This window comes from Monodelphis domestica, chromosome 8 (genome assembly GCF_027887165.1).
Source record: "Monodelphis domestica isolate mMonDom1 chromosome 8, mMonDom1.pri, whole genome shotgun sequence".
Lineage (NCBI taxonomy): Eukaryota > Metazoa > Chordata > Mammalia > Didelphimorphia > Didelphidae > Monodelphis > Monodelphis domestica.
In genome coordinates this window covers 61,548,525-61,576,051 of record NC_077234.1, presented here as the reverse complement: position 1 = coordinate 61,576,051, position 27,527 = coordinate 61,548,525, and the positions used below count along the sequence as shown (strand labels likewise).

Below are 27,527 nucleotides of genomic sequence, written 5' to 3'. Positions count from 1 at the left end.
GTTTTTGTTGTGCACTTGATAAAGCAAAGACACTATCCAAGTTCCCTTCTCACAAAGGCTTGTGAGAGACAAGCTTTGAAGGCACAAAAACATTCCTCCAGTGAGCTTGGAGCCCAGAGGCTAAAAGCCCCAAACAGCCATTCATTCTTCCATCTTGAGACACATTCCTTACTCAGTTCAAAGACCTAGCTGCAAGCCTGCACACCTTCTGAAGGTCTTCCCCTGTAGTAACTTGTGAGGGACAAAGGCTCTGGTTGCAAAAAAAACATTTTAAAGGTAGGGCTTTAGGAATGCTAAAATTCCAAAAGGGAGAGTGTTTCCCATACTGGAGTGCAATTCTTTCAAAAGAGTCCATATAACACAGGGGTTCTTGGATGAATGACCAATTTTAAAATGCAATTCCAACAACTTGGAGGTTATTCTAAAAATAGGAATAAAACATTGGCAAAAATCAACAGTTGTTCTCTATTTTAAAAGACGGGATGTTTAAACAGCAAAAATCAGGCAAGAGTGAATGAATTGACTAAAAAAGAAGGATACTCCAGATGAAGTAATGGTGGAAACGTGTGCAAATGTTGGAGGGAAAAAAAGAGAGAAATACATTTCAGGAGCGCTTCACAGAAAGCCCCAAGACTTGTCCTTCCTCTCCTTCAACCATAACTATGGCTCCCTTGAAATTGGGCAGAAGAAACATTTAAGGCATTTGGCAGTAAGAAGATAAAAATGTGAATGTTGATTAGATTAGACACTTAAGCCTATTTGTTTTCCATAAAAGGTCAATCTGTTTTATCAAAATCTGAACTTTCCAAAGAGAAAACACCTCCTCCAAGTGTCCCCAAGGTCTCTAATTCAAATGACCAGGCTCCATGGTTCCCACCTTCCCTCCACTTAGGATCTCACATCTCAGAAATGGAAGGGACCACAAGAGATCACAGAATCATTCATTAACTTAAAAGCTGAAAGAACCCTTCAAAAACATCTAATTCCAATCTCCTAAGGTTCATGCCTTCCTTCCAGTTTCTAAACCCAGGATACCCCATTCATTTTACAGGTGGGAAAACTGAAGCCTGCAGAAGAGGAAGTGATTTATTAACCCAAGTTACACAGGTATTTAGCGCCAGAATCTGTCTCTAGGTAGGTGCTCTGATCTCAAATTCAATTTTTTTTCTATTGTATTAGGAAAGGACCCCCTGCTTTCCTGCAATTGTGGTGATTACATTTGTGACAGATATAGGAGTAAATAGGGGGAAATAGTGAGAATGAAAATGGCAGAAGGCCCAAAATCTAGACTCTTCTTAGTACCCTGCTCTTTCCTTCTACTATAGCTATTTGGGGATGGGGGGGGTGGGGTGGGGGAGGAGAACACTGCCTTTGTGAGTTTCAAAATATTGTGGCTGGGAAAATGCATCCCCCAGCATGTCCCAGGGGTCCCTCCTTCCTACTTCCTGCCATGGGATTGGTCTTGAATGGACCAATCCCATGCTAGGGAGGGGTCACACTCCCTATTTCCAAGCACAGGATTGGTCTAGATAAGGACCAATCCCGAGCTCCTTTCTGAATGAGGGTGGTGAATGGGGTTAAGTACAAGTAAAAGTAGTGAGTTAATTGTAGGGAGGGGGGACTCACATTGGAGTTTGGGGTTCTGAGTTTGAATTCCAGAACACCATTACTTACTTATGGGAACTTAATCCCTCTGGGTTACATCTGTTAAAGGAGAAGTATGGAACTAGGTGACCTCTAAGATCTCTTCTAGTTATAAAAAATATATATATTTCCAATCATTGTCCCCCAATATCCTCAGGTATCATTCTCTGAGGAGAATATGGTCCTAGGGCTATAACCACTTGCCTGGCTTATTGGGGTTCTCTCACTAGGCTTTCCTTAAAAGACAGGACAGAAAGACATGCAGTATGGAAGATAAGGGGAGAATGATGGTTCCTATTTGTTTTCTATGTGGCCAGAAGCTTGCATCTCTGTCCCTCCTAGCAGTCCCTTCTGGTTCTCCTAAACTGTGGCCCCCAAGCATGGGGAACCAAAGAGGAAACTTGTTAGGCCCAAAGATCCTAAAATATAATTCTTCTGTTGGACACCTTCCTGCCTAACTTCCAGATTCTACTGTCTCATGAAACGTCCCCTTGGTGCTGAAATCACTAACAGAAACGTAGCTCTGTGATCTGTGGACTTTGGAAAGGAAGACAGGTAGGACTTTATGGAGAATCTTTGTCTCAGCCTTTCTCTGGGTACCTTTTTTACAGAACAAGAAGTCCTATGTGTTCTAGACTTCAGAAACCTTCCAATATCCCAACTACAGGTGGGAACCTTCCCTATCATCCCTAAACACCACCATTCTGGGGATGGGGAGCATTCGTGCTTTCATGTTCACATAAGTGGTTGACACATTCAATTCGCTTGCTCTGTATTCATTCATCAAACCACCTGGTTAGAAAGTTCTCAGTTGATACTTGATCACATGGTTCGATGGGGACATGATTGAGGATGTAGACTCTTAAATGATCACCCTGGTGCAAATATCAATAATATGGAAATAGTTCTTGATCAATGACACATGTAAAACCCAGTGGAATTGAGAGTCAGCTACAGGAGGGGAGTGGAGGGAGGGGAGGGAAAGAACATGAATCATGTAACCATGGAAAAATATTCTAAATTAACTAATTAAATAAAATTTTCCCTATATGTTGGGAAAAAAAGGAAATTCTCAGTTGAGTCAGTTAGGTGGCTCAGTAGATTGAGAGGTAGGCCTAGAGATGGGAGGTCTGGGGTTCAAATCTGGCTCAGCCACTTCCTACACTGCCTAGCCCTTGATGCTCTTCTGCCTTGGAACTAATACACAGTATTGATTTTAAGATGGAAGGTAAGGATTTAAAAAAAGAAAAAGTTCTCAGTCTTGATTTATTGTTGGTTTTAATTGCTATTTTCTCTTTGGGAGAATGTGGGGGGAGGGAGAGAAAGGAAAAAGATGTTGAGCTCAGCCATTTGGCTCCATTTTTACTTTGTTGGAACCTGGTCCCCGGTTTTGGGGAGACACCTCTCTTTGTCAATTGTTGTACCAGCTGCAGGTTCCTGTGTAAAGAAAGGTCTTCCTATCAGGTGAGGAAATAAAATAATTGCATACTTTCAGATGAAAAATTAAAATTAAAAAAATGAAATGACATAAAAGCACAGACATTATCAAGAGATCTGGTGGCTGCTGTCCTAAGTACAAAGAAGGGTGGAAAAATTGAGAGAAGAATCTCCATGAGTTCTTTTAGAATTATTGAACAACTGAGTGTTTAATGAAATTTGCTGTATTTGTTTACTAAGCTTCAAAGTTTGAGAAAGAATAGCAAGGAAGAAAACTTACTGAAGGAAGGAAAGATTCCTATTTATATCTCTGTGAGAAGCTGCTATCAACTTCCTGAGAAGGTGCAACCCCTTTTTTTTGGTCAAAATGCAAAGTTTTCAACACACTATCAACCCATTCACAAAAAGAGGAGGGGGAAACAGAGAGACAGAAAGAAACAGACAATAACAGAGGGAGGGGCAAGAGAGAGAGGAAGGGAAAGGGGGGAGAAAGAAAGGGGGTTGAGAGACAGACAAAGAGAAATAAAAAGGGAAATAGAGAGAATTAATGCTTAAGACAGTAAAAACAAAACCTCAGAGAAGCCTGGACTTGCAGCTGGGTCCTAGGACAAGAGCTAGGGTTTACAGGGTTAGTATCTTTTTCTACTAAAAATAAAAACAAAAACCAGCCACCCACAGACCAAAAAAAAAAAAGCCCTTGCAAATACTAACTTTAGATTTGGGGGCTTCCTCTGAGCATAAGAAAACTCATCAAACAAACAAAAAATCATCAATTCAAATGTTTGAACAATTTCACATCTCAGACTTTCAACAGTTCTGGGTGATCCAACCACTTTGTCAATTAGAGATTAGGAGGGTTCAAAAAAAAAAGATTAAAAGAACAAAACACCAGTAACAGCTCATATTTATATGGGTTTTATGGTTTCCAGGGCCCTTTATAGGAGTTATCTCATTTGGCCTTCACAACTAGCTTTTGAGGGGGTACAATAAAGAAAGTGGGGCTCAGGTGTTGTCCCAGGGTCACACAGTCTGTAGATGGTATAGTCCCAGTATGAAACTGTGTTCTGATTTGAAGCCTGGTGCCCTCTCACCTTTCCCTCATATTCTCTCTCTGTGTGTCTCTGTCTGCCTCTCTGCTTGGGAACCTGCAGAGCAAGATATCATCCATAGTCATCCTTTTGGTCCTCCACAGCATCCAGGATAGTGATAACCACTTAACAGGTACCCAATTAAAGGCTTTTATTGATCTGATTACCATCAACACTTTCTCCATGAAAAAGAATGGAGTCTTGGCTTTCTTCTCCTAAGAAGAACAGGGAATTTTATAATGAGGAAGGAGGAGATTAAGAAGGGGAAGAGGAAGGGTAACTAAGGCACACCAGCTGCTCCAGCTCAATCAATCAACAAGCATTTAAGCACCATTCTCCATGTAAGGCACTGTGCTTGGCACTGGGGACAGAAAGACAAAAATTAAACAGTGCCTGCCCTCAAAGAGCCAATGTGTGTATGTATATATATGCCAAAATAGGGACAAAATAAATAATAGCAGCTAATATTTTAGAGTATTTGATGTCATCTACCATCTACCTATCAAGCATCTGTCTTCTCTAGCATTTGTCTTATCTATTTCTTTTTTTAATCTATCCTCCTAACAACCCCCTGAGTAGGCTCTAGTATGAGTTTCATTTCATAGATGTAGTGGATTAAAAAAAAAAAGTTAAGAGATTTCACAGCTATTAAGTATCAAACTTAGGTCTTTTTTTTCTTGATTCCAATTCAGGTACTTTATCTACTTGTGGCCATCTTTGCCCAGGAGGTTGTATTTTGGTGGGGGGAGGAAGCTGTTGGTAAACTGTGGGGGAGGCCCATATGTCTCCATAACAGTGGCTTTATTTGATAATCCTTTTGGGGGGGGGTATTTCAGTGGGAAGAATCTGAAGACCAAAACTCAGATCTCCCCCGCCCAACTCCATCACTATCTCGGTAACCTAGAGCAAGTTACAATCTCTCTGGATCTGTTTCTTCATTTGTAAAATTAACAAGTTAGACAAAATCAGAGGCATCAAAATAAAGCTATCTGACTAACCAGTGAGGACAGAACCAGATTAAAATATAACTGGGAAACATTTAACAAAATAATTTTAAAATACAATATGATATAGATAATGTAAATTTGTAGTTTTCTAAGTGAATGAGCAACCCTATTCTATTTGAGTTTGACACCACCGGACTGGGGAGCCTTTAAAATATCTCTTCCAGTTCTGGATCTGAAACCCTTTAGGACAGGCTATGGCTTTATACTTCCTGATAGCATAAAGTCTGAATTCTAGTGCATTGCAGAAAATGCCAGGCTATACAGGATATGTTTAAAAATATTTAAGTTAAAACAATGAGAAGCCATCATAAACAGCACCTCTTTGATCACTTCAACACAGACAACACAACCATGAGCAGTTACTTAAGATTAAGTGATGCTTCAACTGTGTGACCCAGATGTGTCAAAGAAGATCAGAGAATGCCCATCACTGCCTTTGAGTTAACAAAACAAAACAAATGGAGAGTTTATTAAAGACTCTTTTACTCACTACAGCTTATAACCTTTTAGGTTCACTTCCCATGCTAACAATAAACAGATCTTAACAATTTATTATTTACTAAGGCATCCCAGAACATACCAATACATTAATGAAACAGTTTGGTGCAATATAAGAGGGCACTAAGGATAGCACATTAAAAAGATTAGATTTTTCCTCTGATTTATGGCCATCTTTGATGCATCCACAAATCTAGGGACAGAGCTTTGGTACTGGCAAATATTTTAAATTAAAAACAGAAAATAAGATTTAAAATCCTACATAAAGTAGCCTTTTTTAGTATATTAAACTTATCTATTTCAAATTATGTTATTTTAAAATATAGATTTTAAAAGATCACTACCAAGACTATCTTTAAATTGGCTTATGTTCACCTTTTCTGAAGAATTCAGATTACCCTTAGGCATGTTATATAAAAGTCTTCCTATTTTTGTGAATTAAGTTGAGGAAAATGCTATCATTTCTGTGAATGATCAATTAAAAAAAATAATTCAATGTCTATGCTTTGCCAGACACTATGCTAGTCACTGGAGATAGGAAAACATGAAAGAAAGAATTCCTGCTCTCAAGTGGTTTCTATTTTACAGGAGAAAGAAATACCAAAGTAGTGACAACTATAACAACCCTACTTTTCTTTGACCTACAAAAATAGTTGTGAGTTTTTGTTGGGTTTGTTTTTAATTTTTACCTTCATGTCTTCGAATCAGCACTGTATACTGATTCCAAAGCAGAAGAGTGGTAAAGGATAGGCAAAGGAAGTTCAGTGACTTGCCTGCAGGTCACCCACCCGGCTAGGAAGTGTCTGAGGCCTAACTTGAACCATGGGCTTCCCATCTCTGGGCCTGGCTCTCAATCCACTGGGCCACCTAGCTGCCCCATGCATCATTTTCAATGTTTTTGGCATCCTACATTATGATTTCATTTATTTAGGGAACTCCTAGTCTAGTACGTGTATCCAAAAATACAGACTGGCAACTTGTCAATAAATTAGCCTTGCCTCCAGGATTAAGAATTTAAGTATCCCAGGATTTGAAGGATTTGAACATGAGTCTTGGGTCAGCTCATACTGCCTCATCAATAGAAATTTTACTAATATTAAAATGGAATTTGATAAAAATAAATCAATGTGTTTTCTCCTTTAGAGTTTATCTGACTACAAAAAGAAAATAAATTAAGCTACTAGGACTGTTTCTTAAAATTGAATATATCCATGAAATGAATCAAAAGATAATGAAACTATAATTTATATCACTATAACCAGAGGAAGGATAAGCTTTATCCTTTTAAAAACAAAATATCTTTATCAAAAAAGGAATTTATAATGCCCTAATTTCTTTGTGAGACCATTTATAAAAATCACTGACCTATAGAAGTTAATTATAAGAGAATGCCTCTTTTCAATGTAATTACCAAAAACCCTATAAAGTAGGGAAATAAACTGCTACCTCAACCAATATTTCACATCCTGAAGGGCAGACAAAGAGGGCAAGGAGGACAGTGATACTTTTTAAGACGGTTAAGAGCTCCATTATACTCAATTGCCATTAAAGCTGAAAAGGTAACATTTATATATTACGGAGCTAAGAAATTTATCTGATTACTACCATGGTTAGAGAAGGATTGGAAAAGGCTAAGTCAGTGAAGCAGTGAATGAAAAAAGTCAATGGACTATTCTAATGATCTATGAAATCTGCAAGGTAAGACAGAAAGCTTAGAGTTCTGGGATAGAGCAAAACTAAATCCTCAGGAGAAAACTGGAAAAGGTATATATAATCCAATGCAAACTGGTCAGAAATCCTAAGGAAGAAAATTCTGGACCAAACTAATTTAATTATCATGAGAAATGTTTACCTCTTTTATATATACACCAAAACAAGAAAACAAAACCACTGGATTTCAGGGTAGAGCTAGAGCCTGGACCTGTGATTTCATTGGGATGGGAACTTCTTTTATGGAATTTATTGGGAATTGCCCAAGATTACACAGTAGAGGTGGGACTTGAGACTCGTTCTTCAGGGTTCTAAGGCTGCCTCTCAATCTGCCATATTAGTTAGGTGTATAAATGCAAAGCAGAGCTTTTCTCCACTTTTTAAATCAACTTTTTCAAATGTTTCCTTCTTATGTGAGTGTCTACTAAAGTCTTATGAATACTGCAATAATAATATGAACTAGGATTACTCATGATATAGTATTTTCATAGCTGTACAACATTGTTGAAGAGTGGCATGTTCATCCAGGGAGCTACAGACTGGAGACCAGAATTTTTTACCGGATTATAAGTCTAGAAGAACAATTCAGTGTGGAGATTTTTTAGGTGGTTCAATCTAGGCAAGAGGGTCACTGAAGAAGGTAAGGCTGTCCTAAAGGTTATCTGATAAAATCTGGACACTTTCCTTCCAAAATGAAAGACACCCAAGAATTCCCTGGGCTATTGGGGCCAACCTGGAATCAAACTGAGGATCTTCCTTCAGCAGCTAAGGATGGGCAATAAAATCTCTGTACCTCAAAAACCCATAGCTGGACAAACTAGGGCTTTCTGGTGTCTACTAGACTAACCTAATCCACAAATACATAACTTTTATATATTAATATGTCTTTTAAATAACCCAATAAAGGAATACTAGTAGTTGCCTCCTAAAAAGAGGTCATATTTTAGGACCTGTCTAAGAGGATTAGATCTACAAAGAGAAAAATGGTCTGGGTCTGAGCAATTCAAAGTCCTGGCTTTTAAATACCATGGACAGCATTTATTTATTCTTTGGACAATAACAGAGGCAAGAGTTACAAACCATTTGTCCAAAAGTACAATGTAATACTAAAAATGGTTCTGGAGGGGAGAAAGCAGAGAAATTAAAGTATTTTCAGTTTATGGATTTATTTGTAAATCTCAAGAATTAGCCTCAATGAGGTTAAAATGGTTGTTTTCGGGTGATTTGAACTCGGCTGTTCAAGTTATTTTGAAATCAAAGAACTTCACAATCTACTTGAAAGTCATTCTAGGACATAACATCTATTTTACAGAGCATGCCAAATCATACACTGTTCCCTTGTGATGTTTCAATCAGCACCTAAGAAAAAGCACTGCCTTCAGGACATATGATTCAGTGAAGGGAAGGGAACCTTGGGCAGAGCTAGTTGAAGCCAAAGAACAAAGGCCACACAGGTCAAGTCAGTCCAGAGAAAAGGGGGTTCTTCCTACCACCTCTGCCTTTCATTCATTCATTCATTCATTCATTCTTTTTTTTTTTTTTGGAGAGGAACAAATCAGAACAGAATAGTCTAAGTCTGTAAAACAAATGAAAATGACAAGTCTATATTTCACATTATATTTGTAATTATATTTAGTCATATAATTGATGTGGGTAGGCAACAAAATATAATCAACTTTTAAAACTGGATTCTCTTGTCCTATGTTGCTCACTTAAAATTAAGCTAGATTGATTCGAATTTTATAATAGATTTAAAAAAAATACTATAGCTCGGGTGGCTCAGTGGATAGAGAACCAGGCCTAGAGAGGGGAGGTCTCAGACACTTCCTACCTGCGTGACCCTGGGCAAGTCACTTAACCCCCACACCCAGCCTTTACCATTCTTCTGACTTGGAGCCAATACACAGTATTGATTTTAAGATAGAAGTCAAGGATTAAAAAAAAAATATATATATATATATATATATATATATATATATATATATATATATATAGTAAAGCTTCATTTCCTACTTATTATTTGGGTACCTAACAAGTCTAAGTGCCTTTATCTATTATATTCTCTTAAGTTCATACAGTTTATTGGTTTAGGATTTATTTTTTAACTCTTAGCACAAGCTGCTATCTTTCTGATGGGTGAATCACTGGAGAATGTCACACAAAAGACCTGAATTATTGTTTCTGTATTTCTCTCATTGCAATCCCTCCTTTTAAAGATTTAAACCCAAGATTCTCTTGGAAACTTCCAGGCCAGTCTAGCATTTGGACACAACTTTCCTAGCACATGGAGTTAGGAGACCTCCAAGGAAGGGAAAAGGAGAAAATCATCACCCAAAATAAAGCAACAACATAACTCAGGCATCAAGGAGAAACAATTAAGCACCTGCTAGACAAGAAGCAGCATCTATTAAGTGCCAGACGTGTGCCAGGAACTGTGGGGGACACTGGGGATACCCAAAAAGGGGGGGGGGCGAATTGTTTTTTAAATAATAAGAGGGTCCAGTTCCAGCCTGCCCTGGGGCTCTTCTGACTTATTTTCCTTCTGGAGTTCACAACCAGATGTAGATGCAAAAATCAGGCAGGTCTTGTAAAGGGGCAGTGGGGGGAAGGAGGTCAATACTAAAATCCGAATGCTAGCTGGACACTGGCTGGCCAGAGGAGCTGGGGAAGGCGCCTGGCCCTGCCAGAGCAGGAGGAAAGGCAGGGACAGAGCCCCAGCTGCAGCCCAGCCCCCTCCCCATCCTTGCCTGGTCCTTGCCAGCCTTGGAGATCCATGCCAAATGCCAGGGCCTCTAGTCTGCCTAAGCCGCAGAGCACTCTGCTGCCATCTCTGGAGGCTCCCCACCGCTTGGCGGGGTGGGGACGGAGGGGGGGGGAGTGCCACACCTACCACTTCCCCAGGTGCCAGGCAGAAATGCCAGACTAGGGAGCAAGGCCTAAAGGAAATGGGGATGGGGGACCCTAAGGACAGGGGTGAAAACAAAAGCTGGGGACCAAGAGAAAGGAGGACTGCAGGAAGGGGGGGGGTTGGGGGTTGGCTAGCAGAGAGCATCCGAGATTAGTCCAGGGATACAAGACACCACCTTAAACCACCAAGCCAAACAAGGTAGCGCCCAAAACCAAAACAAAGACAAAAAGAAAGGGGACAAAACAAGGATCCACGTGGCTTTCCCCGAAAATGGAGGTAGGAAGACGGGACAGGAATGGGGGGTCCGGATTGGGGCGAGGAGTTCCACCCCGACCTGGCCGCTCTTCCCAAATGAAAGAGGTTCCGAATCAAAGCCGCCCTATTAGCCCCGGGCATCTAAGTGCAAACGCCAGCGGAATCCCTGGGTCTATTCCGAAAACCCCATTTCCCAGCTCCCCACGTTCCCGGGTTTTCCTCCTCTCCAATCCACGCCCAGCTCTCCTTCCCCGCCCAGCTGCGCTCCCAGCTCCTCCCACTGCAGGCTGCTGGAGGTGATCAGCTCCGACAAAAACAGGCTGGGGAAGTCCGGGGAATGGGGGTGGGGCGGGGGTCAGCATTAAACAAAGGCGGGAGATGCGAGCAGAAGCCACACACGCTCCCTCACCCTACCCCCTCCCCTAATCTCCAGTTCCCTCAGTCTCCGGTTCTGGTCCCTCCAGCTTCTTCTAAAGGCTGACTGTAAGCTCTCCAAGGGCAGGAACTGTTTCTCTGGTCTCCCGGTTGCTTCCCTCTATGCCGACCAAGCTGTAATGGCTTACTCCGATTTGCTGAACTAGAGAGAAGAAATTGGGGATCCAGGTGTTGGGGATCCAAGAAAAGGAAACCTAGCATGGGACACTAGAGGTAAGGGGAGAGGGAAGTTAGCAGGGGGCTGTTGGGGAGAAGGGAAAGAAAGGAGGTGAGAATCCAAAAAAGGTGAGGAAATAAAATGGAAGGGGCAATTCGTTATTACATGTAATTGGTAATTAACAGAAGGAAACTGACACCTTAGGTCTTTCAAAGGAGCCCCACCTGAGTGAAAAGAGAATAAATTCCCAGGAAGTTACAACTGTTTTTCCCCCCACAAATGTAAAACTTACTTAGCTCAATGAGCAGAAGTCAGACTACTGACCTACAGAATTCATGTTTGTATCATGAGAAGCAAAATATCACTTAACTGAAAACAGGCCTAAAAAAAGCAGTCAAGATAGAAGAAAATGTGCCCCAATTTTGTATGATAGCCCATTATTCCCACGAGCCCCTAAACAGCCCAATCCACCTAAGAGGAGATGCCCCACTCTAATTTTAAAGAAGCAAGACAGTTCTTCATTGATAAATTTCATTCTAAATATTTACACCCACCACACCATAGCCCATATAGGGCAAGCAAACATATACTGAAGATAAACAAGTTTCCATCTCACTAATAAATACTGAAGGAATTACTCTCTCTCATACACACATCTTATTCCAAACAAGTTTCCATCTCACTAATAAATACTGAAGGAATTACTCTCTCTCATACACACATCCTATTCCATAATTATTAGGATTTGATTGTCCCAAGTTATTTTTCAAGATATGAATGTCAATTTTAAGGAGAATATATCCTCCAATGGAAGCAAAGGAAAGGTCACAATAGAAATGAACAGATTTGCCTTGAACTGGAAGCTTTAGGCAAAAAAAGGGACTATTTTATGAATAAATAGACTTGGGGTAATCCTTTTCCACCTGAAGAGAACACATTTCTCTTTGGGAAGAATATTTCTGAAGGTCTACTTTCTTGATCACTTTTTTGGCTTGATTATGGAGCAGCTATGAATAAAAATGATGAAACAACATCTTTTTACTTCTGTCTACTCTGCTGATGACTCATACTCCTAGGAATCTAATTTCAAAGAAGCAAGACAGTTCTTCATTGATAAATTTCATTCCAAATATTTACACCCACCACACCATAATCCATCTGGGTCAAGCAAACATATACAGAAGATAAATAAGTAAACATCATTCTGCTGACACATCCCTAGAACCTAAACTGGATGTCATTGCTCTTCTGTCAGTATGTTTTCATACATCTAATACAAAACAATGATTGATGTGGGTCAAATGTATAAAGCTACTAGAATCAAGGAAATTGTCCCTATAGAAATTAACTGACTTGCCTGAAAGGTCGGTACAAAAATCAATATTTTATGAATGAACTCATACACTTAAGAAAACAAAACACTCAAAAAGAAAGCTGGTCTTTGAAATAGGAACGAGAAAATCACAAGATAACCAATTCACTCGAATAAATTGTTTCCAAATGGTAGAAACTTCTTAGTAGCCAATTCATCACATTATGTGCAAAAAGTACTTCACAGTTCAACCCATGGCTATGACTACAGCTAGGCAAGAAATATACTCAATGGAGGGAAAGGATAGGCAACAGCAACTATGTTCATTCTCAGCACAAGCTTAGCCATATAAGTATTTCCAGTCAACTTTCAACATTTACTATTGAAAGTATACAGAAAATGGATTTAACATAATTCATTCATGTTCTATGTGAAACAATTTTTTCAAATCCCCCTCATTTCTTGATTTATTCCTTTCAAGCACCACAAACAGAAATAGCTTAAGTACTTTTAAATAAACTGGACAGTAGCCCCCAACAGATATTTCAGGCTCAGAACAGACATTTCCAAAAGCAGACTACTGTAATACAGACACACTGTAATGAACCTCCATAACTCTTCACTAATAATGGGTCCCAGTTGCATGCAGAGGATTACTGCATATCCTGTCTGAAAAACAGTCATGCCTAAGAGATGATGTGTCTACGTGTGAATAATATTGTTGGAATATTGATTCAGGAACAAAGAGAGATCTTATTTCTTTGCCTAATGTTACTTCATTCTTAATATATATATATATATTTAATTAGATTAGAATTTAGTGTTTAAAGCCATTCTGAATATGGTTTTCTATTTCTGTTTATGATAAGGCATCAGCCTTACCATTCTGAAATAACAATCAAAGTCCCTAGACTAAAGCAGATTGACAAGGCGACCTTGAATTTGTTAAACCAGCCTCAGATGGAGTGCTCAGCCACTTCTTTAAAACTCAAGTAAATATTATTTTGTAGCAACACTTCCACCCTCCCCTCCCTCCTCCCCCAACCCTGGGGGCAGTCCGTTGAATTTTTGTTTTGTTGTGTTTTTGTTCTTAAATACAGTTGCAATTACTAAGAAGAATAGACTGGGCTTCTTTCTCTGGCACAACCCTCAGAAATGGTGTGTAAATAGACACGTTTGTACACATATTCATACTATGCTATTTTATGCCTATAGCTCTAGACACCTGTATAAGTCATGGTGGCCAAAAATCCTTAACTATATCCCTTCCCCACTCTCCTGACAAAACAAGGTCGGTGCGTTCAGCTGCAGTGTGGAGTCTGCTAGGTGCCAAGCTTTGCCCCTCCATGGCTGGGCGATAATTTTGTGTGTGTGTGTGTGTGTGTGTGTGTGTGTGTGTGTGTGTGTGTGTGTCCCTCTGATCCCTGGTCTGGCACTGGATGAAGGGAGGCAGGGAGGGAGGGAGGAGGGAGGGAGGGAGGGAGAGAGGGGCAACAAGAGGGGACAGGTTTGTGCAGCCCACTTTTCTCCCTGGGAAACTCACCTGCTGTGATTTTTTCAGGAGGAGCTATGGAAGGTCCTCTGGCTGCTTCTGAAAGCTGATGCTAGCATAGGCGCTTAGATCCTCACTGGAACAGCCGCTGCCACTGCCCCCACCACTGCCACAGGGCTGATGAGGAGGCTGCAGCAGAGGGGGGCACTCCTGGGGCCGGTGATTAAAATCCTTGACCAAATCCAGGTCGATGTAGTTGAGTCCGTTCTCCAAACCGGCCGCTGCTCCCGCGGGGGCACCCCCACTCATCTGGGGGGTCTCCTTCCTGCTGGGTGGGCCCCCTACATCCCCAGGCTTTAGCCAGACATTTTCAAAGGAGGCAGAACTGTGGCGTTTAACATCTTCGCTGCTGCCGCCGCCGCTGGTCCCAGAGCCACCTGCGCCAGCCGCCCCAAAGGGCACTGCAACGTTACTGCCCCGGGCAGCACTGGGGGTGGAGGAAAAAGTCTCGGAGCTGTGCCGCCTCCGGCATCCTTGGGGGTCAGCCCGGATCACTTTGGCACTCTGGTTGCGGCTAGGGCTGAGGTTCACTCGAGTGAAGGCGCTAATCCCTCCGGGTCCCTTTGGACCTCCTAGCAGGGAGGGGCGGCTAGCCAGCTCTGCCTGGCCTGGGTGCTGGGGGAGGGAGGGGGTGGCGGCAGTAAAAGCTGGGGAAGGGGCGGCAGAGGCAGCGCCTGGGACGCTGGACTCCTCGGAAGCCCTGCTTGTCTGCATCACCACATAGCTGAGAGAAGCATCGGCACAGCCTGGGCAGGGCCCACCCACCTGCATGGTCACGTAATCCTGGCTGTTTGGCAGTGCCCGGCTGGGCCTGCACACACCACCTACCCCGGTGGGCAGGGGGCAGGCTCTTCCCGCCTTCGACCCAAAGCCTTCCTGGCAGGCCGGCCTCCTGGGAGGCCTCAAGTCCATGTTCATATATTCCTCGGAGCCAGGGTCCTCCTCTCTGGGGGCCGGCTGGCGCGGGGCTGGGCACCTGACGGTGGGAGAGCAGAGGGAGATGGCTGAGCCATGCGGGTAGCTGGGCTGCTCACCTACAAACTCAATATTCACGTATTCTCCCGGGCTCTTGGGCTCTGGAGGAAGAAGAGGCTGCTGGGGCTGCTCCCGAGCCCTGGGTAAGGTGCTGGCCTTGGGGCCATCCAGAGAGAGTCTTGTGGGCCGAGTCAGGCGGCTCTTGGTCTGGGCAACTAGATCCATCTTTCGGGGCAGGTGCTGGTGTAGGGCCTGATGGTGGAGGTGGCCGTGCACCCCTTCCTGGCCACCTCCACCTCCTCCCAGGCTGTCACTGCTGGCGGAAGAAGACGAGTCCTCCGCCGCTGTGGCGTAGAGAAGGCGGCCGGAGCTGGCAGAGAGGCGCAGGTGGTGGAGCCGGCCGCCATCTTCGGGCTCCCCTCGACGCTGCTGCTGCTGGGTGTGCTTGAAGGAGCGAGGCAGTGAGTAGTAGGAGTAGATGGCCTTGCCCTGCGGGTCATCTGGTCCATAGTAGCCCTCGGAGGGGCTGCTGGTGGCCGAGTCTCCGGCTGGGGACATGTTAATGTAGTCGCTGCTGCAGGGCAGCTTCCCATCACTGCTCTCCATGGAGAGCTTGGGGTGCCCGTGGTGATGGTGATGGTGGCCACCAACCCCGTTTGTCCATAACTTGCCATAGCTGTTCCCAGGGGTGGCCGCATTGCCATTGCCTGAGCCCCCTGCGCCATCCGGGGAACAGCTGCCACTGGGGGACATCATCATGTAGCCATTGGGATCTACCCTTTGGGAATGCCTCCGGCCAGGGTTAATGATCTGCTGCGGGGCAGACACGCTCTTGGGGCTCATGGGCATGTAATCTCCCCCACTCTTTCGGCTGCTGGGCACTGGGGCTACCCCAGGAGACATGGGCATGTAGCCATCATCGGTGTGTAGCCCGGGAGTGTCCCCCCGGTGATGGTGGCCTCCCCGCTCCTCTAAGGGATGGATTTCCAGACACTCCTCGGGATAGGAATGGGTGGGCACAAAGGCTGAGTGCCGGTAGGCTTGCATCCGGTTCCCGGTGCCCGCTGAGGAACAGGGTGGGTAGGAAGGCATCATCTCTGTGTACTCCTCAATGGAGGCAACGGAGGATTGTGAGGGGGTCTTCTGGTGGGAAATGGTGGGAGAAGTACCTGCTGAGTGAGTTCTCTTTCTGAAACTTTTCTCCAGGTCTGCAGCAGTGGCTGCCTCCTCTCCAACTGTAGCAGGGCTGGGGCCAGCTCCGGGGGTATACCGGTGCCCATTGCCACCCCTGGAGAGGTTATAGTGGCCATTGGGGGCCATCAAGTTAGGTGTGTTTTTGCCTCCCATGCAGATATAGTTGCTCAGGTCTTCCTCGCCCCTAGCTGGTGGGGTATGACCCAAGGAATCAGGGGTGACACTCCGGAAAGAACTTCGGAAGTCACAAGGGCTGGAGCCATATTCATCGGAAGAGATGAAGCCCCCATCACTGGGGGAGCCAGACACAGAGGCACTGGACCTCCTAGGGAAGAGGCAGTCTGAAGTTGATCCATGGCCACTGGTGCTGCTGGATGACAAGCTGACTGGACTTGTGGCTGAAGGGGAACATCGGGAGGAGGGCATGGGGATGGAGCGGCTGTGGTTAAGAGGGGGATGCAACCGGGAGCTGCCCCGATGTCGGTGTGAATGGGTCCGGTTGGTACTGGGACTCACAGGGCTCCCGTCCACTGAAGCTGGCCGGGACATGGTGCCTTCTCCATCACTAGAAGCCCGGACACGGAAAGAGCAGGGCTTCCCACCAACCACACTAGCTGGGGATGTGGCAGTGACACTCTCAGTCCGGGACCTCCGAGTGAGCCCCACTTGGCTGGGTGGGGGGTTATTGAGGTGATGCCTGCGAAGAGGGACACTGATGGGGTTGGAGCAGTTAGAGGACGATTGGCTCTTGCTCCGAGGCCGGAACTCCTCACTCATGGCCCGCATGGCTTCCAGGATAGTCTCATGCATATTTTGGGCAACTACAGAGTCATCCACTTGCATCCAGAACTCCCCAGGCCCAGTCACGGCAGAGCGCCCCACCTCAATAAAAAAGAAGTTTTCCGAGTGGCCACACCTGCGAATGTTCATCAATTGGAGGACCACTGCGGCTGCCTCTGAGTTGAGCTTCACAAAGCTGATGGTCTTACTGGTCAAGCAGAGCCGGTAGATACCAATCAGGTTCTTTGTCTGCCCCAAGCCCTTAGGCTTCAGGATCACTTGCCAAACCTCCTTGAATGCGGGTCCTGGGGCCATTTCACCATAGCTACTGTCCTCACCCCCTTCTCCCAGGCCAGAGCTGCCGCTGCAGCTCCCTCCTCCTCCTCCCCCTCCCACTCCAAAAGCTGCAGCCTCGTGGTGGGAATGGTGCAAGTGATGCCCCTTGGCCCGGTTGTGGAGCTGCAGGAGCGCCTGGTACCAGCTCTCCTGCTCCGACTCGCTGTCCGCGGCAATGGCAAAATGCTCATCCCGGGTGTAGAGGGCTACCAGGTGTTTGTTCTTGGAGTCAGCCCGCTTGTTGATGTTGAAGCAGCTCTCTAGCGGGATAGAGCGCTTGGGGGCACCCGATTTGTGCCTCCACTTCTTTTCGTTCTCGTAGTACTCCAGGCGGGCTGGACCCCCGGCCTCACTAGCTGCCCGCAGGACGAAGAAGCGTTTGTGCATGCTCTTGGGTTTGCGGAGGTAGCCCACCTTCCGCACATCTGAGAAGCAGCCGTCCCCCTCCGGTGGACTCGCCATGCTGCTGCCGCTGCCGCCCCAGCCACCGAGCAAGGAACGAGGGGTGGGCAGAAATACAAGCGGGTTGGGTGGGAGAGCGGGCACCTCCCCCAAACACAGCACATGCAAACAAGTCTGCCCAGCAGAGAGGGGAAAACGGTTTTTAAAAAATACAACCTCCCCCTTGTCCTTGGTCCAAAACCTCTTTTGATTCTTCTCCCCCCCCAGGAGCTCGGAAGAAAAGCAGCTGCTTGAGAAGTCAGGATCCCCAGCGAGAGAGTTTATGGGTGTTTCATGCCCTTGGGGGTGAAAATCAGTCCAGGACGAGGCCAGTCCCAATCCATAGAGAGCAAAGTCTCCTCTCAGCCGCCGCTGGGAAGAAGCAAAGATGCATCTTTCATTGCACGGGCTGGATTCCTGCACAGGGAGGAGGAGCTGGGGGGGCTGGGGAAGAGTGGGGGGGCCTGCTTTTCCCCTTTCGGTCTCTCCCTCTCCTGCACACACACACACATACACACATATACACACACACACACAAACACACACACTCCTCGGGTTTCTGAGTCTCCCACTGGAAGCCGCGATTCCCGAGGCAAATTAAATATCCTTGGGCAGGGGGAGGCGTGTTGCCAAGTCCCAACGTTGCATAGGGCTCTCCCTCCTCCTCCCTTTCCCCCTCCTCTTCCTTCTTCTCTTCCCTCCCCTCCCACCCTCACCCTCCCACCGCCGCCACCAGCAGCAGCCGGAGCCTCACCAGCAGCAGCCCCACCCCCCACCCCTCCTCCTCCTCCTCTTCTCCCCAGAAATACCGGGATCGGATCTCAGAGCCGGCCGCGGGGCTGCTGCCGCCGCCGCTCGTGCTGCTGCTGCTGCTGCCGCCGCCGCCACCCGTGAGGTATCCCGAGGCCAGCCTCATGCACTCGACGAGAAAGGGCCATTTCCATGCCTAATGCAGCCGGCCGGGGCCGGAGGCTCTGGCTCCTGCGGCGCCCTAGTTCCAATCTGCCGCCCGGGCGGCCCCCGAGGGGTGACGGGGAGATAGTGGAGAGAGGTTGGGGACCAGAGTCCTAGCCAGTCGCTTTCTCCCCGGGAGGGAGGAGCCGGGGCAGTGCCTCCTCCTTCCTCCTTCCTCCTCCTCCTCTTCTGAGAGTTACAGAACCCAAACAAGCGTCGAGGCCCGCCTGCGCTGGGGCCCCCCTGCCTCTGCCGCCGCCGCGTCTCCCTCCCAGGACCGCGACACGTGACGGAGGGAGCTGCCACCGCCGCCGCCGCCGCCGAGAGGCTCCAGCCGAGGTTGCTACATTCCGATCCGACCCGCGCCCGCCCTCCTCCTACTACCACCCCCCTCCCCGCCCAGCGCTCAGGCAGCGCCCCGGAGCGGTGGCTTTGCCCCAGAGTGCACACACACTCACACACAAAATAAAGCCTCTGACTTTACCGACCCAAACCTGCCCTGGCCCCACTGAGCATGCCCGACTCCAGCCTGGCTTGTTTGTTTATTTCAGCTTTGACCTAGAAGGAGTCTGGGAAGAGGGGAGTGGTCCAGCCACGGGGCGTAGGTGCGCCAACAAACAGCAGCCCCCTCCCCTCCAGCTGCAGGGGAGACGTGGGGCTGAAAAGCGTGGAGAGCTGGTCAAGGACAGGCCCCCCACGCCCACCCCCACCGAGAACTAGGGAGCAGTAGACGGTTGTTAACCAGTTTCCCCTTGTCGCTAGTACATAATAGGTACTTCCTAAATGACTTGACAGTTCAGTCTAATGAGATGATAGTAAAGTTCTTAGTACGACTGACACATAGTAGGTACTTCATGTCTGAGTGCTTGACAGTTCAGTCTAATGAAAGTTAAGCACTTATCACAGGATCCGGCATATAGTAGGTGCTTCATAAATTGTCTGGGTGACTAATAGGTCAGTCTCTACCCTATATTATCTCACATGAGGTAATCATTGTAAAGTACTTAGCACACTGCCTGGCACATAGTAAGCTTTATATAAATGTAAGCTAGTGTTATCTATGCAGATCTTACTGATGTACATGCAAGTTCACACATCCGGGGAGTCTTAAAAGGTAGTTTTGATTTTCAGGGGTTTGACAGATCGGTCTAAGGAAATAGTTGTTTTTGTTTTGTTTTTCTTTCAATTTTTTAAAATGGCAAGGTTTTTAGGAGACATACTGAGGCCCATTCTGTATTCAGTTCCTGGGCTGTTGCGAAAGGTTACGTATGTGACTGTACCAAAGAGGGGGACTCAAAAAAAGGCTTCGTTTCCTTCCAGACTTAGAAAAGGGAGGGAGCAAGGGAGGCAATAACAAAGATGATTAACACTGGTGCAGCAAGACCAGCCATTTCACCGTGGGTTAGATGAGGTTTGGAGGTGTAAGAAGGGCATTGGATGTGAATTCAGAGTACGGGGATGGGGATGTGAGACTTTTCTGCTACTCTCTGTGGCCTTGGGCAAGTTTCTTATCCCCGTGGGCTGGTCTCTTGGGGTTCTGAAGAGTTTTTGTGCTATGGACTCCTTTGGCACCCTGGTGACGCCTAGGAACCCTTTCTCAGAATCGAATTTTTTTTTTCTTTATTTTATTCTAGTAACAAATTGACTCAAGTTTTCCAAGGTTACCGATTCCTGTTGTCTACCTCCACCCTTCCAAAGTTGACAAGCAATTCCACTGGGTTATACATGTACAGAATAGTATCTATAAATGAAAAAATATATAATACACAAGATTTCAAAGGAAACCAATTATATCAAAATAGTTATCAAAACATTTTTTTTTGTGCCAAGTTCATGGAACCCAAGTTAAGAACTCCAGGCAGGACTAGATGGTCTCTAAGGTCCTTTCCAGCTATGATCTAAGTATGAGGAGCACGTGAAGATAGCAATTACTTACGCTCCTCTCTCAGGGTTTTATACAAGTTCTCCTCCCAGTCCCCCTTCCCCTCCCCCCCCTTCAAAATGATGGGCAGACACAGGTGGTGAGGGGTCTCCAAAGAAATGTTGACGGTAATAACACAATGAGAGGGGCTCTTTTTTGGTGTTTTGGGATTTTTTTGGTTTGTTTTTTTTTTAAGGGAAGTGAAGTGGCTGCCAGTTACCTAGGGCTTAATTAGGCCACCATGAAAGGTTCGATCCTAGTTTATAGTCCAGTTAATGAATAGCCAAAAGGAAGAATTCCGCCCTGCAGTGGTTGATCCTTTGCAACCATAACACCAGGAAGCCATGAAATAAACGTGTGCCCGTAATCACAAGGGAAATGAGAAGAAAGATTATGGATGATTACAAACTCATTACTACCACTGCCTATCATAAGCCGAGGTCAGGAGCTCTGCTTGTCCGGACAACCCTGCAGTAGCTGATCACCTTCTCCAAGGTGTTTACCTTCTCCTTCATCTCCAGGAAGTGTGCCCAGAATTTTGTTTTTTCATGAAGCTGACCTACAAACAAAATGTAGCCCCTGCCCACCCAAGGGGACTCCCTGAAGAAGCAGAGAGACACGATGCCCATCAATAAAAGGCAACACGGAAAGCAAAACCCGATTAATGGCTTGTTCCTTCTCAGTGCACTCTTCTGCAGTCTTTTTTAGGTTCCAGCCCTAGTATTGATCCGCACTGGTCCCTCCTCTCAAGCTTTCCTGAAATGTAGGATGCTCCAAGCTCCGCCAAGGAGCGGAGCATGCTCAATAGCTAGGAGGGTGAGATTGGGGAATAAAAAAAACCAAAAAACCCGTCTGGAAGGAGGAAGCCTTTCCCAGGACACATGGGCTTCTGCTTTGGGAAGCCTGCTGATTGGTGGGGTGGCTTGTCCTTCAATACACCGCAAGGAGGGGAGGTGGATAGAGAGAATGAGAGTTCCAAGGTAGGTTGCAAAGCATAGTAAAAAAAAAAAAGAGGTAGACGCCATTCAGTGGTGTGTTATTTATAAACTGGGGGGCTGCGAATCTCTGCAGTGTGGCAGCTCAAAACTGGTGACTCCTCGCATTCCCTCCCATCCCAGCCCTCCGTTTTATCTAAACTCCATTAATCTGCCCCATGAAACACACACACACACACATCACCGCCACAGCTTGATGACATTGGCACACGTGCCCACATCAGCAAGACTATAAATAGGAGATATTTGTTAAAGGATGAAGAAAAAAAAAGAAAAGAAAAACCAGCAATAAGAGTTACTGCAGTTCAATGGATTCACTAGGCTGCTGGATTGAGGAATTGGGGAGGGAAGGCTAGAGGGAGGCAGGGAGTCTTTCAGCCAAGCAAGCCAAATGGGAAAAAAAAATGCCAGTCGGACCTGATAGCGAGAATAAAAGAGGTGTTTTTAGTAGTGTGCTAATGTAGTGCAGGTAAGACCAAAGAGGGAGGGAGGTAAGGTTCATTTTAGTTCTCGTTTGTAATGACTGTAGCAACAATCATTCAGACCTGCTTTTTTGTGTATTTTTTTTTAAGTAAGATAATACTTCTGTAATGGAAATAAGGTTCTAGAGATGCAATATTCTCTCCTCAAAAGAGGAAATGGAGGGCTTCATCTAATCTGCAAATATTCTGGAATAATCTTCAAAAGGTAAGAGTTTGCAATCAGGTGCAGTTGATTCAGAACAAGTTATGATAGAAAGAAGAGTGGCTCTGGAGTAAAAGGACTTCGGTTCAAATACTGCCTCCGAAGTGTTCTATTTTCTGTGTCTCTGGGAAAATTACTTATTCTCTTCGGACCCTAATTACTTTGATGTCCTGATCTCTAAAATTATATGTCTGGCTTTTAAAGTCCCTTCCAGCTCTAGATCTGTGATCCAGTCCCTACAATCTATATATGTTTTCTAAATTAAGATAGAAATAAAGTCCTTCCTCCTACTAACTGCAACTAGAACATGCAAGATTTTGGTTACCCTGAAGGCCATCAAAAAACGATTAAAAAACAAAAGGTTGCCAAATTCTAACCAGAACAAACAAAAGCAAGTGTGTATCATAATGAATTATTGGTTGATCATTGATTATTTAAACTATATAACAAGAACCATTTCTTTCAATTTGCTAATTTTATATAAACCTGCTAATCTTAGAAGTTGTTGACATTTTAGCATTTGGTTTCAAAATATTTCTATAACTTTAATTAAAAAACAAAACACAAATATCTAAGTACAATATTCCCTACATTTTCTATTGCTAGGTAGAGATATAAATATGGAGAGAGAGAGAGAGAGAGAGAGAGAGAGAGAGAGAGAGAGAGAGAGAGAGAGAGAGAGAGAGAAATACAAGTCTGCATTTACTCTGTAGAGGAGAAACTGATACTTTTGTGGAATTTTAGTAGTGGGATAATATAGAACAGATAAAAATACTGAAGTATTATCAAGCAATTAAATACACTTCTCCCAGCTATTATATTCCAAATTAGAACTGTAGTTTACAGAAGCTAAATGTATACACAGGACAAGAGATCAGCCAATTACAAAATCATGAATTGCTCAATGCTGCCATCTATAGGGAAATTAGATATGACACAATATTTCATTCATGGTAAAACATTGCATCTTGTCATTTTAAAGCTGAGGGCCAAACCAAGCCTAAAAAGAGGAAGAAAAAGACCCATGGGGAAAGCATGTCATCATTATGCTGCTGGATCCTTCTCTAAATTGTGCTTCAGCTTTTGCAACTAGTCACTTTTCCTCAAATACTATGAGCAAACTACCATTTTCTACCTCCATCCCAATATCTAGATCCATGTTCCATCTAGATCCTTTGTGTCCAAATCCTTGCCTTTGGTCCTATGGACCTTAGTTCCTCTAGAGCTAAAGCACGCCTTTATCCTGGCCATTTCTCTTAGAGCCTGGATGGACCCTTGCCCCAAGTTACAGCTTCTGTCACCTGTTCCTAGAAGTCTCTGGAGCCTTCTAAGCCTCATTTATTGTCTGCCACCAGATTAACTGCATTGGTCTGTTAGTGAATAGAATAAATAAATAAATAAAGCATTGGTTAAATTCTTAATATGAGCAAAGCATGGTGCTGTGAGATCTTTATTAAAATCTGCTTCAGTGTTGAACTTGGGCATCTTGTTGAGATCCTTTCAGATTATGACTCCTACCCTTGTAGTTTGGGGATCTCAGCTGACCAGTGCCATCACTCAAGCCATAGGCCTGAGATCAGAGTCAGGAAGGATAGAACAACCCTAGATTGATCTAACTCTTAAGCCAGAGCACTCCTGAAATGGGGATCCTTATTGCCTTCTTCACCATCTTCCCATCTAGAACCCTTGTCACTGATCTCACAATAGGACTGAGCCTCTAGGTAAGCACACTTACTTAAGATTGCAGGAATGGAATAAAAGAAACCTATAGGATCTAGAGTTGGGAGACACATAAGAGATCATTTTGCAGATGGGGCAACTGAGGCAACCTGAGACATAGGGAGGTTAAATGTCAAGCTGATTGTAAGCATCAGAGGGGGAATTTGAGACCAAGTTCCCCTGACTCCACAATCAGTATCTTGAAACTATGGACATTTAATTCAGTCTTTTTCATTTGGCTATTGAGGAAAACTGAGGTCTTGACACAAAAAGTGACTTTCCCAGGAACAGAACTGGGATTGGAGTCCAAATCTTCTCAATCCAGATTCAGTGTTCTTTCTATTACACACCAGTGGGGAGCCCAATAAACCATTATAAGGCTACTCCTTAGCCCCTTTCCAGTGTCTGGATCCAACCCTAGGCAAGGGGATCCTAAACACCCATAGACCAAGTCACTCTAGGATACTTCTAATACAAATCTGATGCTTCTGTTACAAATTGCCTCTAGTGCAAATCTGATCTTGCATGATGCCTTTTGATTAAAGATACCAAGCACAGGGACCACTTACCGTATTTGTCTACTCCCTTCCCTGGAACAGTCTCATTTTCCCCTTGCCATTTAAATCCTTTATCCTTTAATAATAATTATTACACTTTTTTAAAGCTAGTAAAATGAGTGGAATTAAAATTGAGTTAAGTTAAAACCCAACTGGAAAGTCAGATTTGGCACTGAGAATATGTTCAATTGTTGAAGATTAATTATAAAGCCTAATAAAATTATGATGTGGAATAGAAATGAGTTCATTTTCAAAGACTTATTTGGTAAGATGGACATGAAAAGACAGCACCAACAAAAAATCCCACTTAAAGGAAGGTGTAATTATTCTTCATTCCCATGTATGAGATAATAGATACCAAATCATTCTGACAAGTATCACAAGGTGTTGTTTTAACTCTTTAAAATTAACTGCAGGCTTAAGTTCCAAGAAAAGTAATTAGGTACAGTTGTGGCAGGCAACTCAGTTGTGAGGCCAATCTCATCTGATTAACCAGACTTTCAAATAGGTGGGCTATTACATTCATGGCAAAATGACAACAGTCATCATGGCCAGACGTGATAGGCCACAATAGTAGCAGACTAGCCTCTCTCAAACCCTCGAGAACAACAGATTAGCTTAAGTTTGAGGGAGATACCTTGGCTGGTTATTTGCCCACACTTCCTTCACTTCTTTTTTAAGACCTTAAACCTGTGTTTTCTGTCCCAACTTCTCCTCTAGTTTCAATGTCTAAATTTCTTTCCTGTGATATAGATAATTGGAAATATGAAACAAGACATTTCTCCCTCAATGTACCCTAAGCACTTTATACTGAAAAGATGTAAATTAAGTCCATATTCCTCCTAAAACTTTCTCCTAAAAAGGTAGTTGATTTCACTTGATTTCTCAATTTCTGTTAATGACACCACTCAGGTTCCAAATATGAGTCATCTTTGATTTCTTTTCCCACTATAATTTCATCGTTTCAAAGTTATTTTTTAAAAACACTTATCTTCTGTCTTAGAATCAATACTAAGTATCAATAGTATAGAACTAAGGTCCAAGGTAGAAGAATGGAGAAGAGTGGTAAGGGCTAGGCAGTTGGGGTTAAGTGACTTGCACTAGGGTCACACAGCTAAGAAGTGTCTGAGGTCAGATTTGAACCCAGAATCTCCTGGCTCTAGGCCTGACTCTCTATCCACTGAGCCACCCAGCTGCACACACCCCTCAAGTCATGTTGATATAATTTTTATCAATACTCTCTTATCTTCTCCATCCTTTCAGTTTCTCAATTCCTGGTCCAGTCCCTCATCCCCTCTTGTCTAAGTTGTACTAGTCTCCTAGCCAGTTCTCCCAGCTCCAATCCACCCTTTACTTCATTACCAGGTGAGTCTTTCTGATGAGCAAATGTGATATTGTTACTGCACTACTACAAAATCTTCCATAGTTCTCTTTTGCTTACTCAAAAAAATCCCACATTTCTTAGCCTTGCGTTCAAATTTCCCTACAATTTGGTACCATCCATCCTACCTTTACAACCTTATCTTATGATATTCTCTCCCTCTTCCCCCAACCATGTTCTCTTTCACATACTTTAAGAGAACTAAATCCAAGCACATTAACATGCTTGTAATAGGGTTGTGAATTGGTTCCACCTTTCTGAAAAATTATTCAGAATTATGTAAGAAAAATCACTAAGTTCTCCATAACTTCTAACCCAGTGATACCACCACTAAGTAAAAGAAGATCTACTACCCATAGGAGACAAAAGTATTAGATAGATAGACAAATAGAAAGACAGACACACCAACAGATAGATAGAGATAGAAGGATAGATAGATAGATGGAAGGATAGGTAGATAGAGAGAGATAGAAGGATAGAGAGATAGGTAAATAGATATGGATAGATAGATGGATGGATAGAGAGAGATAAGGATAGATAGATAGATAGATAGATAGATAGATAGATAGATAGATAGATAGATAGATATGGATAGATAGATGGATGGATAGGTAGATAGATAGATAGATAGATAGATAGATAGATAGATAGATAGATAGATAGATAGATAGATAGATAGACGATGGATGAATGAATGGATGGATGGATGGATAGACGGATAGACAGACAGATAGACAGACAAGACAGAGACAGAGGCATAGATATAGATACCAAAAATATTTATGGCAGTACTTTTTGTGGTGGCAACAAAACTGCAACTAAAGTGGGTGACCATCAGTTGAGGACTCATTATATCAATATGGCATATCAACACAATGGAATATTTTTGCATTTGAGGAGATGATGAACACAGTGAAAGGAGAGAAACACGATTACTATCTCTAAAATGATAATTCTCAAATCTAGTTTTCCTGATCCTATCTCTCTGTGGACTTCCAATCTCCCATCACCTTTCAGATGTCTTGAATTGGATGTCCTATAGAACTCTTAAATTCAGCAGATCTAAAAGGGAATTGGTTAACTCCCCACTGAACCTTTGTCCCTTCCTACCTTCCCTATTACTGGAGAAGGCAATACCATCCTTCCAATCCCTTAGGCTCAAAATCTAGAAATCATCCTGGATTTCTCTCCCATCTAACCTGTTACTGAAGTTTATCCATTTCACTTGTGTGTCATCTCTCCAGTATACTCCCTTCTCTCCTATGACATTGCCACCACTCTGGTATAGTCCCTTATTGCTTCAAGCCTGGATTATTGCAATAGCATGCTGATTGATCTACTTGCCTCAAGCCTCTCCCTACTCCAACCCATTTTCTATTCAGCCATTAAACTGATTTTCCTAAAATGAGAGTTCAATCATGTCACACACACACACACACACACACACACACACACTTATTCAATAAACTACATTGGCTCACTGTTGCCTTCTGGAGCAAATGCAAAATGCTTTGATATTAAGAGACTTTCATAACCTAATTCCCTCCTACCTTTCCAGTCTTCTAATACCTTATACCCAACAACATA

The 27,527-nt window shown here is 44.1% G+C and overlaps 1 protein-coding gene across 1 annotated transcript in view; it reads right to left on the bottom strand.

The window, feature by feature from the left end:
* The window catches only part of IRS1 (insulin receptor substrate 1), a 78,608-nt gene extending 59,448 nt beyond the window's left edge, over positions 1-19,160 (bottom strand). Inside the window, exons 1-2 of the mRNA XM_001373835.4 lie at positions 18,539-19,160; positions 13,995-18,101 (exon numbers count right to left, since the gene is read on the bottom strand). Coding sequence (XP_001373872.2) covers positions 14,019-17,750 — 3,732 coding nt within the window. The 5' untranslated portion in view covers positions 17,751-18,101; positions 18,539-19,160 and the 3' untranslated portion in view covers positions 13,995-14,018. The remainder of the gene's footprint in view (positions 1-13,994; positions 18,102-18,538) is intronic.
* Positions 19,161-27,527: the final 8,367 nt, after the last annotated feature.